The sequence below is a fragment of the Cannabis sativa genome, chromosome 2, assembly GCF_029168945.1.
Source record: "Cannabis sativa cultivar Pink pepper isolate KNU-18-1 chromosome 2, ASM2916894v1, whole genome shotgun sequence".
Lineage (NCBI taxonomy): Eukaryota > Viridiplantae > Streptophyta > Magnoliopsida > Rosales > Cannabaceae > Cannabis > Cannabis sativa.
The window spans coordinates 38,832,007-38,847,509 of record NC_083602.1 but is presented as its reverse complement, the minus strand read 5'-3'; the positions used below and the strand labels follow the sequence as shown (position 1 = coordinate 38,847,509).

At 33.2% G+C, this 15,503-nt stretch overlaps 1 protein-coding gene across 1 annotated transcript; it reads left to right on the top strand.

Annotated features, from left to right (window-relative positions):
• Positions 1-2,131: 2,131 nt before the first annotated feature.
• Positions 2,132-15,097, top strand: LOC115718834 (NAD(H) kinase 1-like). The gene is made up of 11 exons (XM_061110510.1): positions 2,132-2,823; positions 3,094-3,250; positions 3,438-3,577; positions 3,796-3,909; positions 10,707-10,801; positions 11,376-11,488; positions 11,591-11,664; positions 12,449-12,527; positions 12,661-12,971; positions 14,014-14,318; positions 14,735-15,097. The coding sequence occupies exons 1-11, from the start codon at positions 2,728-2,730 to the stop codon at positions 14,739-14,741; spliced, it is 1,491 nt and encodes a 496-aa protein (XP_060966493.1). The 5' UTR covers positions 2,132-2,727; the 3' UTR covers positions 14,742-15,097.
• The last annotated feature ends 406 nt before the right edge of the window (positions 15,098-15,503 follow it).

The window sequence follows — 15,503 nt, the reverse complement described above, 5'->3', positions numbered from 1 at the left end:
TTTTCTAATTCAACCATTTAAATGCCAATTCTAACTATTTAATAACTATAAATAATTATTAAATAATATTGTCATTTATCATATTTATTAATTGAACCATACAAAGTATTATAATTAACAAATATGCCCCTATTAACTCTTTCTTTACAATTTTGCCCTTACTTAGTGAAAAATTCACAAATAGACATAGTATAATTTGAGAATTATAATTGATTAATCAAAACCAATTATATGAGTCTTACAAGCAATATTATCTCAATTAGTTATCCATTGTTATAATCCTAATTTGATCAATGATCCTCTATATGAATGATCTACACTGTAAAGGGATTAGATTACCGTAACACCCTACTATGTATTTTATCCTTAAAACACTTGACCCCGTATAAATGATATTTCAGCTTATGTGAAATGAGTACTCCACCATTTATGTTCGTTTGGTCAAGCTCGAAGGAGATCATCCTTTGCTTACTATTCGCCAGATAGAAGCTATAGATTCCATGTTTATGCTAGCGCTCCCACTCAATTGCACTACCATGTTCCCAAAATGTACGTATCACCTTGACCTAAAAGTAGGCTTAACTAACAAATCAAAGAACACGAATAGCCTTTCAAGATTGAGCCTAATCATAACAGGATTAAGAACATTTGATCTACGATCAACTAGGCGATATTGACTTGAATAGATATTACGGTAAGTTTAATAAATCTAAGTCAAAGTTTAATATCGGTCCCTTCCGATGCATACTCCATGCATCCAACCTGAGCTTTACTTTAACCAATGCTCTGGAAAGAACATAGCACTTCTCCAAATGCAAGTAAACTCTGTTGTAGATTATCATATCAGTAAAACCCTGTGTCTGATAAATTTAGGAAACTTTATTCACATAGTCATGTTTACTTTCCAATGTGTTGACAGCACAATAAACACGATCAAGTATGTGAAAAGGGTTTCAGATGAATTCATACATTATGTACATATAATCATGAAATAAATCATGTGAACCATGCAACATTAAATGTTATTTCTGATCTATATTAATAAGTAAATCTGATTATATTGAAATGAGTTTTATTTAGGGCATAAAACCCAACAAACACTTTGTTAAATGCTTCTGCTTGACCATTTGAAGACGGGTTGTAACTAGCCAAGAAACAATGCTTGAATTTGTACTTGTTAATCAACTTGACCATTGCCTTACATTTGAAATAAAGGGCATTGTCGGAGATAATTTTTTAAGGAGCCCCATATCGATAAATTACGTGGGTCCTTATAAAATCAGCGACATCTTTTGCTCGTACTTCTTTTAGTGGTACGGCTTCGGCCCATTTGGAGAAGTAAATAGTGATTTGAGAATTTCCATCGGGACTCGACTATCATTTCACAAGACTCCTTCCATGATGGACAAGTTAGCTGTCCGGGAACAAGGTCTAGGTAGGACTGCACACAGGTCAGGTTTTTGGGTTTTCGGAGTTTCGGGTTCGGGTTTTCGGGCTTTGGGTCATGGAAATGCACAACTGAACTCGGTTTTCAAGTGTTCGGGTGCGTCAGGTATCGGGTCGGGCTTTTTCAGGTTGGGTGTAGTCGAGTTTGGGTCTTATTGGGCTGAGTCCGAATGTTTAATTTATAGGCTGAAATGAAATTTAATTTTTAAAAATACTATTTTTTTTATTTTTAACATTGTTTGGACCTTTTTTTTTTTTATAATTAATATTTTTTGTGGAATAGTGAATTAAATCTGGGTGTGAGTGACGACTTGAGTTGACTAGTGTGGGTGTGGGTGTGGGTGAGTTGGTGATGACGAGTCCACTGAAGTGAATACGAATAGGCAGGTTGCTGATGTTTTTCTTTGAAATTGAATACAAATGGGCTGCTGAAGTGAATAATAAATAGTATTACTATTTACGTGAAGAATACGAATAGGCAATAGGCATTATAGGCCTATTTTTTGAAATGATATTAATTTAATAATTAAGTAAATTATTATTAAATATTAATTTTTTAATAAAAAAAATTATCAGTTTCAAGTTACGAATTATAACCCGAACAGAAAAAAACCAATTAATCTAACCCAAACCCGAAACCCGTTTGGACTCTTTTTCAGGTTGAACCCGACCCGACTACACGGGTTTTTAGGAGATCGGTTTTTTTGGCAGCGGGTCGGGGCAGGTGGTCGGGTTTTTCAGGTTTGCGGGTCTAAATGTGCAGCCCTAGGTCGAGGAGAGACCTAACTTTTCCAAGAATGATATTGGAAACCTTTTCATTTAGAGGAATTATACCACATAGGCTGAATATTCTATTTCTTAATTTAATATATCATTAAAATATATTTTTATAGTAGAAAGATAAAATAAAACATAAAATACAATTGTCAAAGGAAATGGATTCGAGAAGATTATGGATTGATTAAAAAAGTAAAAGAAAATACAAAATAAAAACTCCACTACAGCTCCATACTCTCTCATAGAGACACGCATCTTAAAAGTCAACGAAGACCTAACCAAAATGAAGGACCAGGTGGTCGATGAAGCAGCAGATAACTGAAGGGACATAGCAATTGTTCTGTTTGGGTGGTTTGTTGGTTCGGTTAGATGACTAGCTTGCCGCTTGTTTTGGAGAGTGGGTTCCACGCCTTATATGTCCTTCATAGTTCCATGTCCCAACCTTAATTTATTTCTCTCTCTGTCTCTACCTATAAATAATCAAATCTTGCTACCGAAAATGGTATGCACCAGAATACTCGAAACTTTTTCAGGAGAAATCAAAGGGAACCAATTCCAATTTCAGGCATGGCTTCAACTTCAAGCAATGTCAATTCTACTGTAATCACCTTCTCTCTCTCTCACTCATTATTCTATGTGTGGATATGCTAAAATTTGTGAAAGGGAGTGAGTTCTCCTCTAATGGCTGCTCTAACTTTGTGTTGTGTGAGATATGTAATTGTGTTCTCCAAGGAGTTTATATTGTTAAGTAAGTTGGTGTTATTATATAGTATGGTAATCTATGAGCAGCACCACAGGGTACTATTTTGACATGCAATTATTGTGTTTGATGATGATATAACTGTACTGGCTTGTTTAAACTTTTTTCAGGATGATACAAGTGCTTTATCCATAAAACCTAAGAATGGCCTTTCCAGATCAACTTCGCTTTTGAACATTACGGAAAGCGCAGCACAGATACTTATTCAACAGAATCCAGTTCAGGGAACTGATGATCACGTTGAAAAGTTCTCTGAAGCTTCTACCAGTAAGAATATCAATTTTTATAATGTTTAATTAGTTTGAACTTAATTATGAACACGTATTCTTGTTTGCATTCTGGTCTCCATAAAGAAGATGTTTGTTCCATTATTCTAATTCTTTTTTAAGGAAGATAAATGCCTTAAGTTTCTGCCTATATCTTATCTCATTGATTTTTCTGGATTATGATACAGGCTTGTCACTCCCAGAGCAGCATAGCAATGATAAAAAGATAGAGAGCTTGGCTTCCCAATCAGCTGATCAATTTGAACAGGGCAGTGGAAATAATGGAAAATTGCCTGACGTGGTGGTCAAAGATAATGATACAAGAAAGGTGACATCCTTACACTAGTGTCTCATCTTGTAAAATCAATTACATGGAAGCTTATGAAAACAGAGTTTTATGGCCTTTGTATTAAGTAATTAACATTTATGATGCAGACAGTAGAGTATCTTACTTACTATACTGCTACAACTTTATTTTTGGATTTTAATAGCTGAACAGGCTGTGAGTATAGAACGATACATTAAAACCTTAGCTTTCTGCAACAGGCATCTTTTAAACTGTCATGGCGTGTGGAAGGTGAACAGAGTGAACAACACAAGCATGACATTGTCTCTTTTGAAAATGGGAATATAACAACCACAAGGGGCAGAAGTAACCAGGTATTTCTCATTATTTGTTTTAGAATAATTAGAATTTTTTTTCTCTTAATTTTGGACACTATGTATCCTACTCCTAAAATATAATAGATTTGTTAAAAGTTCTTAAAATATAACATTATTATATTTATGCGCATTCTATTAGGTTCTAATTTTCTTTAACAGTTAAAAATTATTTTTACTCCCTAAAATTTGACCAATATAAAAATGAATTTTATATTTTCTAAAATCGTAAAAATGAGACATTGAGCTTAATATTTAACAATTTATTCTTTAATATAACCAACTTTAACATAATTTCTAACACGAACAGATACATAAAATATAACAAGTTTTGTCATAAAATCTCTAGATCAGATTATTATTAAGTTTTATTTTGATAAAAAATCAGTTCATGGTCCTATTTGTATAATTTTAAAAAATACAAGGTCCATTTTGTCATTTAACAAAACAGAAAATCTAATTGATATCTTTTACAAAACACAAGTTCTAATATGGTATTTATCCTTTTTTCTAAGATCTAAATTAATTTTTGAAAATTTACTAAAAACATATTTATTTGACGGGGTACAATTTGAAAGTTTTCAAAGTTTAGAAGACAAAGTTGTTAATTTACAAAAGCATGTCAGTATTTAAACGAAATGATAGGACAAAACTTAACAGAATGACTAAATTTCTGTAATTGTAAAAGTTAACAAGTCGTACATTTTACGGGACATAATCAATATTGTTGAAAGTTTAGGGGTAAAATTATTAATTATTTTTTATTTTATTTATTTGGGTATGTTTCAATATTCTCATCTATATCTTTTTTTATTATTATTATTTTAACGCTACACCTTTAACTGTTCTATTTTCTCTCTTTCTTATTTCTTTCTAGTCTCTCAAATTATAAAAATAATTTATGGTCACCTCATTATTTGGATGAGTCTAAAAAAATACTATTGTAATCTACTCTTTAATCTTAATATTTCAAGATGTGAGAAGTATATACTTTTTGCTATTTCCAGGAAAAAAAAAAAAAAACTATCTGGTTAATAAGAAAATGATTAGTTATGTTTTATAATTTTTTTTAAATCTTAATAACATTATGTTTATAATTTTGTTAATTGAATTATATTATATTATATTATGGGATAATTAATTAGCTTTCAAAATAATAAAAGGGTATTTAAAATAATTGGTATATAAAGATAGTAGCTTGTTATATTACATAGTAACTCATTCATTTAAAAAATAATTTTAATAAGATTACTTAAATATATTTTAAATTTTAATCTACCATAATATAACTTAAAAACAATTAATAAATTACTAAAAAAATAACCAAAATGAATCTCAAAATTATATGATATAAAAATTATGTTTTGTTATATAAATATAATTAATTAGTTTTTTATTAAAACTATTACATACTAATTACAAAATTAGTTTAAAAAATGCAAGTACATGAAAATAAAAAAATCAAAAATCAAAAAACATTAGATGCGTCAGATTTAAGTGACGTGATAATAATAGTAATATTATTATTGTTAATCAAGTGAAAAAATGTATTATTATAAACTTCCTCTATTATTATTAGAAATTGATACACATTTCTACAATACTAAATTAAGTCTAGAATTTTCTACACATTTGTAGAAAAACATACTCTAAACTTTTAGATAATTGTAGAGTAATTTAGAATTTTCTAGACATGTAGAAATCCAATAGAACATAGGCATTTCTAGAAAACTTTAGTCTAGAAGTTTCTAGTTATGCATGTTTAAGAAATATGTAGAAATGTATGGATAAAATCCTTGAACTAGAAAGATCTAGAAGAAATAATTCTAGCCATAAAGTGTAAGGGGTGAGCAACTATAAATACCCCATCAAACTTCCAAATTGTAACCAAGCTTGAGTAGCCAAAGCAAGTTTTTTACTACTAGCCTACTACCTTGTCTCCTCTCTTACTACACACATAAAAATTAAAACACTACATAATTCTTCCTTATCCCACCAATCATCCAACTTATCAACATCATCAAACTATCAACTACATATCCACCTATTCTAAACAAAACCAATACAAATTTATTCTCAAACCATCAGTGGTATCAGAGCCCCGTTCGATCATATATCACTGGGCGTAATCTTTTTCACTCATCAACATGAGTTCGGAGTACAATCGCTCTTCACTACCTCTTCCAATTTTCCATGGAGAAAACTATGATTTTTGGTCCATCAAAATGAGGACCTATTTTCGATCACAAAATCTATGGAAAATTGTTGAAGAAGGAATCACTATTCCGGAAGATATTACATCTCTTTCGGAAGACCAAAAGAAGGCACTCGAGGATAATCAACAAAAGGATTCTCATGCATTATATTGCTTGCAACAAGCTATGGCGGACAATCTTTTTCCACGAATTATGAGCGCAGCAACGGCAAAAGAAGCATGGGACACGCTACAGGAGGAGTTCCAAGGAACAGTCAAGGTACGCGCAGTTAGACTACAAAAGCTTAGAAGAGATTTTGAGAATCTTAGAATGAAAGATAATGAGACTGCAAAAGATTACTATTCTAGAATTAAAGAAATAGTAAATCAAATGGGAGCCTATGGAGAAATAATTTCTGACAAGAATATAGTACAAAAGATACTAATTTCTTGTACAGAAAAATATGATTCAATAGTTTCTGTGATAGAGGAAACTAAAGATTTAGAAACTCTATCACCAACTGAACTAATGGGCTCTCTTGAAGCATATGAAAGTAGACGAGAAAGGCATAAGGAAAGTGAAGTAGAAAATGCCTTTCAGTCTAAAATCAATTCGCGGTCTCAAAAACCAAAAGCTGATGGGAAAAAGACACAAGAAAAACAAAAAGAAAATAACGACAAGTATCCTCCATGTGGCATTTGTAAAAGAAAAAGTCACTTGGAGAAAGACTGTTGGTTCAAAGGAAAACCACAGTGCCAAAATTGTAAAAAATTTGGCCACACTGAAAAAACTTGTCGTTTAAAGAAATCCCATCAAGCTAATTTTTCCGAAGAGAAAAATGATGAAAATAATCTCTTCTATGTCTGCCAAGCTGCAACAGAAGAAGGAAAAGATACTTGGTATCTTGACAGTGGTTGCAGTAACCACATGACGAAAAATGAAAGCATCTTTTGTAGTCTTGATAGATCCAAGACTAAAGTCAAAATCGGTAATGGTGACTTCATGGAAGCAGTCGGCAAAGGCACCATTGCCATTGACACTAAAAAAGGCAAGAGATACATCAATGATGTACTCTTAGTACCCAACATTGATCAAAACCTACTTAGCGTAGGTCAAATGATTGAAAAAGGGTACTCTTTGCATTTTGAAGGAGATTCTTGCACAATATATGATAAGCAAGATAAATCCTTTCAAATTGCAAAGGTAAAAATGAAAGAAAATAGATGCTTTCCCATACAATGGAGATATGCAAGCAATGTGGCAATGCAAGCGCAAACAGATGAGTCATGGCTATGGCATAGAAGGTTTGGTCACTTCAACTTCCATGGGCTTAAGATCCTCAAGCAGAAGAATATGATGCGAGACCTCCCAGCAATTAAGGAGATCAACACAGTCTGTGAAGGATGCATGCTCGGGAAACAACATCGACAACCTTTTCCATCTGGCAAAGCTTGGAGAGCCAAAAAGCCACTGGAGCTAGTCCATACTGACGTCTGCGGGGCAATGCGCACTCCATCAAATGACCAAAACAGGTACTTCATTCTCTTCATTGATGACTTTACTAGAATGACATGGGTTTATTTTATGCAACAAAAGTCGCAAGTCTTCGATATTTTCAAAAAGTTCAAATCCCGTGTCGAAAGACAAAGCGGTCACTACATCAAGACAATTAGAAGTGATAGAGGCAAAGAATACACTTCTAATGAATTCAACAAGTTCTGTGAAGATGAAGGGATGGAGCACCAACTCACTGTTGGATACGCACCAGAACAGAATGGTGTATCTGAAAGGAAAAACAGGACTGTTATGGAGGCAGCAAGAGCCATGCTGCTAGAGAAAGGTCTCCCAAAACGATTTTGGGCAGAGGCAGTAAGCACTGCAGTCTACTTGCTCAACCGATGTCCAACCAAAGCCGTGCAGAATAAGACCCCGATCGAAGCTTGGAGCGGACGTAAGCCATCAGCAAAGCATCTCAAAGTCTTCGGCTGCATATGCTACAGTCACATTCCAAAAGAGAAAAGAGGCAAGCTTGATGAGAAGGCAGAGAAAGGAATCTTCTTAGGCTATAGTACTCAATCAAAAGGTTATCGAGTCTATAGCTTAGAAACAAATAAGCTAATAATCAGTCGAGACGTAAAATTTGACGAAGATGCTGCATACAACTGGGAGACACAAGAAGTTGAAAGAAAGACAGTCAATATTCCTCTACCGCCAAGACAAGAAACTGATCAAAATGAAGTTCTTACTCAACCAAGAACACAAGAACCTGCACAAGTCATAGAATCTCCGCCAGACTCACCAGTAAGGCGAACAAGACCACTATCAGAAATCTACGAGACATGCAACTTAGTACTTATGGAGCCAGAAAGCTTTGAAGCAGCTCATAAACAAGAAGTATGGAGAAAAGCTATGAATGAAGAGATAAAGATGATTATGAAGAATGAGACTTGGGAGCTTGTAGATCGTCCACAAGACAAAGATACTATAGGAGTCAAGTGGGTCTACAAGACAAAGCTCAACGCAGATGGCTCTATCCAAAAGCACAAAGCAAGATTAGTTGCGAAAGGATACTCACAACAATACGGAGTCGACTACAACGAAACATTTGCTCCAGTTGCACGCCTCGACACTATTAGGGCTTTAATAGCTCTAGCTGCACAAAAGAAATGGAAGATTTTTCAACTCGATGTGAAGTCAGCATTCCTAAATGGTTATCTTGAAGAAGAAATTTATGTGGAGCAACCTCAAGGGTTCGTGGTACAAGGACAGGAAGATAAAGTCCTCAAATTGAAAAAGGCTTTATATGGCCTAAAGCAAGCTCCACGAGCCTGGTATAGTAGAATTGACAACTACTTTACCGAGCAAGGATTCAGGAGGAGCAAGAGTGAGCCAACTCTTTACATCAAAACTCAAGGTACGAATGATACACTAATTGTCTCTTTATACGTTGATGATCTCATCTACACAGGCAATAATGAGAAGATGATAAAGAAGTTTAAAGAAGACATGATGAAAAATTTTGAGATGACCGACCTGGGATTAATGCACTACTTTCTCGGGATCGAAATAACTCAAAAAGAAGATGGGATCTTCATCTCACAAAAGAAGTATACAGAGACACTATTGAAGAAATTCAAAATGGAGGGATGCAAGACTGTATCAACTCCATTAGACAATAACAAAGCTCTCAAGAAGGAAGATGGCTCACCGAAAGCTGATGAATCAAAATTTCGAAGTCTAATTGGCAGCCTTCTATATCTAACTGCTACAAGACCAGACATAATGTATGCAGTTAGTCTCCTATCAAGATTCATGCATGATCCAAGTCAAGTTCACTACGGAGCAGCCAAGCGAATCCTCAGATACTTGCAAGGAACAAAATTCTATGGAATATGGTACGGAGTTACAAGTGACTCAAAACTTGTTGGCTACACAGATAGTGACTGGGCAGGATCCATGGACGACATGAAGAGCACGTCAGGATATGCCTTCACACTTGGATCAGGAATATTTTCATGGGCATCAAAGAAGCAAGCAACTGTTGCACAATCATCAGCTGAAGCAGAGTACATTGCAGCAGCAATGACTACAAGCCAAGCTATATGGCTCAAAAGAATACTTGAAGACATGGGAGAATTACAAGAAGAAGCTACAAAGATATATTGCGATAGCAAATCAGCTATAGCAATGGCGAAAAATCCAGTATTTCATAGTAGAACTAAACATATAAGCATCAAGTACCATTTCATCAGGGAAGCAGAAGCAAACAAAGAAATCGAGCTCAAGCACTGCAAGGCGAAGAGCGGTATGAGACATATTCACAAAGGCACTACCAAGAGGCAAGTTCGAGCTACTACGAAACATGATTGGAGTTACAGAAATGTGTACCAAGGAGGAGTATTAGAAATTGATACACATTTCTACAATACTAAATTAAGTCTAGAATTTTCTACACATTTGTAGAAAAACATACTCTAAACTTTTAGATAATTGTAGAGTAATTTAGAATTTTCTAGACATGTAGAAATCCAATAGAACATAGGCATTTCTAGAAAACTTTAGTCTAGAAGTTTCTAGTTATGCATGTTTAAGAAATATGTAGAAATGTATGGATAAAATCCTTGAACTAGAAAGATCTAGAAGAAATAATTCTAGCCATAAAGTGTAAGGGGTGAGCAACTATAAATACCCCATCAAACTTCCAAATTGTAACCAAGCTTGAGTAGCCAAAGCAAGTTTTTTACTACTAGCCTACTACCTTGTCTCCTCTCTTACTACACACATAAAAATTAAAACACTACATAATTCTTCCTTATCCCACCAATCATCCAACTTATCAACATCATCAAACTATCAACTACATATCCACCTATTCTAAACAAAACCAATACAAATTTATTCTCAAACCATCAATTATATATTATTATTATTATTATTATTATTATTATTATTATTATTATTATTAAAAATACTATATTTACAGTAAGTTTCCATCATTTATGTGTCTAGATAGTTTTTGTTTCACTTATATTGTTTCATCTTACACTGAAACTTTTAGTTTACAAGTTTCTTCATTCTATTGTCTAACTAATTTCATTTCAGATTTCTTTGACGTGGGCATCGCATCCCATGACTGTACTTATATTTACAAAGCTAAAGTCACCTCCGGTGGATCTTGTGTGTGAAGATATGGTTAGGTGTGTTTGGATACTGAGAGATATCCTTTGTTTTCTTCTTGCATTCATGTTAGTATTTCAATGCTACAGTGATGGGTGAAAGGTGTCCTATGAATAAAACACTCTTTTACACCCTCATTTGCATTTTATTTATAGGTTTTCACAGTTAAATCTTCTTTTTTTTGAGAAAGACGATTATGTTATATAAATAAACTGAGTTAGACCTCGCGGTCATTGTTTCCGGCATAGAAGAGACCGGTATAGATCCAAATTTTTGATGGGAAAAGGCCCATTTAGCCACATTATGAGCGGCACAGTTAAATCTTCTTAATTATATCATTTTAAACTATTAAATTGTTAACAAATTTAATGTGTTATTCGATTAATTATTATTATGAGCTGCTTATATATATACTTTTATGCCGATATATTTATATTGGTATGCATAATATATAATTAGAAAAGTTTTACTATTAAAATTTGAACTAGTACAAGTAAAATAATTGTTGAATATTTAGAAGCAGAAAAAACTTTTTTTTTTCTTATAAAATCAATGTAACTTTACACTCTCATTCGTTTCATCATGTATATGCAGATGGCTGAAGGATTATAAAAACTTGGAGATTTATGTGGAACCACGTGTGAGAAAATATCTTCTAGAAAAATCACCTTACTTCGAATTTGTTCATACCTGGAGAGATGGTGATGGTGAGGAATAAATTATAATATACAAATGCTTTCACATTCACTTCGATCGGTCGTATGCAGTTTAATTGTATGTTAATATATTTTGGGCTATTTTCTTGACAGATACTGAAATTACACTGCTTCACAAAGAAGTTGATTTCGTTGTCACTTTAGGTGGTGATGGAACTGTTCTTTGGGTATGTGATTCAATACTTTTGGAACAATTTTCCCTTGACTTTCTATCTTACACAAATTAATGTCATTACTATCTTTCAAAAACATCTCTGCCTACTTTATTTAGTATATCTATAAAAGGATAATTGAGAAATAGCAGGAATTGGTAATGAATAATAACCTAGTAAGACTTCTTCCCTAATTTTAAAAAATTAAGGAGATTAATAGACCAAGAAAAGCATACACTTATGCTGACACATTATATATTTATAGAGCTAGGAGTTAGGAAAGAGTTCTAGTAAGAAAACCTTAGATGGGATGGACTTTTTTATCAAAATTTTCACTTAACTGGAAAAGTTTATACTTATGTTTCAACTGGATTACACACAATTAGTACTCATTAACTATATACCACTAACTACATAGACTAAAATGACAAATAACTATTTATCAACCCATAATTTAATAAAGCAACTCTACCCAAAATAAAAGTCTTACAATTTAACACTGTACCCAAATGCTTCTTTGGAAATATTGATATTAGTAAAAGGAAGATTTGATAATATTTGAGAACTCATCAGAATCAAGCTTATTTGTTTTTTAAAAGCGTTTCGTTTCTCTTTCAAATCTTTGAGTAATCTACTGAGTGCCATGTCGTAATAGCAGAAACTTTTTCTTCAAAACAGAGTTCTTAACCTTTGAAATTGAGATTTTGCTTGGTTAATAATATCATTTCATTTACTGTATTGATGATGTCCCTTAGCATCTAATTTGAGTAATAATTGACCTTTCACAATTTATTTACAGGCGGCATCCAAGTTCAAAGGACCAGTCCCTCCTGTTGTTCCATTTTCATTAGGGTCTCTGGGCTTCATGACCCGTTTCGGTATCCTTTGATTGAGTTTGTGTTGTTTTTCCACCAAGCCAAGTAACAGTTAGCTTATCTGTTTTTGTCTCATCACAAATCAATCACATGCTTATTGCTCTTTTTTCTGTCTACTCTTTAAGATAATCTTCAGAAAGTGAAAGGTACAAAGAAACCCTTGATTCAATTTTAAAGGGGCCAATTAATATAACACTGCGACATCGTTTATTATGCCGTGTTATCAAATATCCTACTAAAAGTAGTGATGATGAAACTGAAGATTACACACTTGTTCTTAACGAGGTTACAATTGACCGCGGTGAATCAGCGTATCTCACCTTTCTAAATTGCTTCTGTGACGGTTCCTTTCTCACATCTGTCCAAGGTGATGGCTTGATTCTATCCGCAACATCTGGGAGTACTGCATATTCATTGGCTGCCGGAGGATCAATGGTTCATCCCCAGGTACTTAATTAAAAATAAATGTCAATTTTTTTGAGATTACACACTTGTTTTTAACAAGGTTACAATTCACCGCGGAGAATCATCGTAGCTTAAAATCGTTAAGAGAATGTTAAAATATGAATACTATTGTTTTTTCATGTCAGCTAAAAGCAGCTACCATAAAAAGGAAATGAAAAAAAAGAAGGTTATAATTTAGTACCTTTTTAGTCAAACAACTTAAATTCAAGAGTATTGCTGTTGAGTACTTATGCCCAACACTTATAGGTATAAAATTTATTTTCTTTAAGTTATATAGGACCTCATACTTAATTATAACAATAATAATATTACACTGAAAAAGGTGCTAGGTACTAATAGTATTGGTTCTTTTTAGCAATTCTCTAAATTCAGACATTGTGTGAGTCTCTTAAAAGATCACTGATGTGATAACGAAAGATAAAAATAGCTAATCCTTTGTAGTCTATCTGTAGTATTGCTCAAGGTGACAATTTGTTAATTACTGACCAATAATACAGTGACCTCAATTAGCCTAGTTTAGGAGCTGTTATTACCTATAATGTTAGTTAATTACTTGTAAGCGTAATCAAGTGTTCGTAGCTCTTAATACAACTGAATTAGCTTTGGATAAACAACTAATACAAAGAGTTAGAATATACTGTAATATACGTTCAGAGCAATAAAGAATTCACTTTTAGAAGACTTTAGTTTCTTGTGTGATTGCTCTTTATATCTCGAGTGGATTGCATGGACTTGGATCGAATATTGAAACTTAAGAACTAAAATGTAATAATAGTTAATGTAATTAAAATAATTTAGTGCAATGAAAAAATTTATTCTGATTATATAATATCACAACAGTAACTTTTGTAGTTCATAAAGATGATGATTTTTATTTACTATTTTAGTTACAAATCGACTAATAGTTCGGCTAACTATCTAAAAAATGACAGCTTATATGGTACTGGACACCTATAAAGATAAGATTTAGCTAGTTTATATATGTAGTTCTTTTGAAAGAATGTTTATATGTTATAATTTTCAGGTTCCTGGAATACTGTTTACCCCAATTTGTCCTCATTCACTGTCGTTTCGACCACTGATAATGCCAGAGCATGTAAAAATACGTGTGGAAGTGCCAAGAAAGAGCAGAAGCCATGCGTGGGCATCATTCGATGGGAAGGGGAGGATAGAGTTAAAGCTTGGGGATGCACTTGAGATTAGTATGGCCCCATGGCCTGTTCCCACAGCTTGTCTAGAAAACTCAACTACCGACTTCTTCAACAGCATACATGAAGGCCTCCATTGGAACCTTAGGAAAGCCCAGAATTTCGACGGCCCAACTGATTTGTAACTACACATTCACCCTTACCTTTCTTCTTAATTATTCTTTGAGCTAGCCTTACTTTTCAATATGCAATACATTTGGTATAAGTGGTCGTAATATATAAATTTTAGTGTTATACTAGGAGAATAAAACATTTGATAGATTTTCTTTAATTTTGTAACACTTGCATATGTGGGGGCGGGTGGAGTTTTCATAGTTAGCTCTCTACCTTTTCTCATTCAAAGTATATTGAATATATTTTCATAGCTTTATTATATACTTACTTTGAGTTCTTACGCTTGAAAATCATGTTGAATTAAAAACCTTTACTGTGTCTAAACGCAAATCACAATATAGAACATGTATAAAAAGCCATTGAACCTTACATTTCACGGGTCAAAGCGTTTACTTTTCTTTTATTAATGATGCTTTATCACAGGAATTAACGGCGCAGATGTCACTAGTGCCTAATGTGTTGGAGCAACAGTACAACTCTCAGCCCATAGATGAATCAAACAAAGGCTCAACATCTGAAGGATTATAATCACTATACCAATGGTTCTCGGGCATATATAATAAATATTTTTATACGTGAGTCAAGTGCCATTCATTATTTTATCTTTTTGTTGGCAAGGTCAACTGTCATTCGTTAATTACTCTTCAATGTATTTTCAGCGAGTACGTATAAAGTATCAAGTGTAATATGTGATTTCCCATTATTTAATACTCTTCAATATAGTAATATGCTTTGTAAAATTAAATGTATTTTTATTAAGCTAATTAGTATTTTTTTTCCCCTACTTGAACATGTACAAAATCACGTCCCTTAAACTTTTAAGGTCGTTAAAAATACCCCTGAACTATTGAGATTGTTGAATTTAAGGATTTTTGTCTAATTTTAGTAAAAAAAATCTAACATGGATGAAAGTTCAGGGGCATGATTTAGTACATATTAAAGTTCGAGGGGCATGATTTAGTAGATATCAAAGTCTGGGAGCATAGTTTAGTACATAAACAATCACTAAAATAGTAAAATTGAATGAAATTAGACAAACGTCTTTAAATCTAACAATCTCAATAATTCAGGGGGAATTTTTAACGGCCAAAAAAGTTTAGGGAGGATGATTGGTACATGTCAAAGTTCGAGGGGAAAAAAAATCCTAATTAGCCTAAATACATATGAGCCCACATTAGAGATTTTAATCCAA

Coding starts and splice junctions, on each gene's coding strand:
- LOC115718834 (XM_061110510.1), top strand. CDS start 2,728: ATGCACCAGAATACTCGAAACTTTTTCAGGAGAAATCAAAGGGAACCA. Junction 2,824..3,093: donor CAAGCAATGTCAATTCTACT/GTAATCACCTTC, acceptor AACTTTTTTCAG/GATGATACAAGTGCTTTATC. Junction 11,489..11,590: donor TACCTGGAGAGATGGTGATG/GTGAGGAATAAA, acceptor TTTTCTTGACAG/ATACTGAAATTACACTGCTT.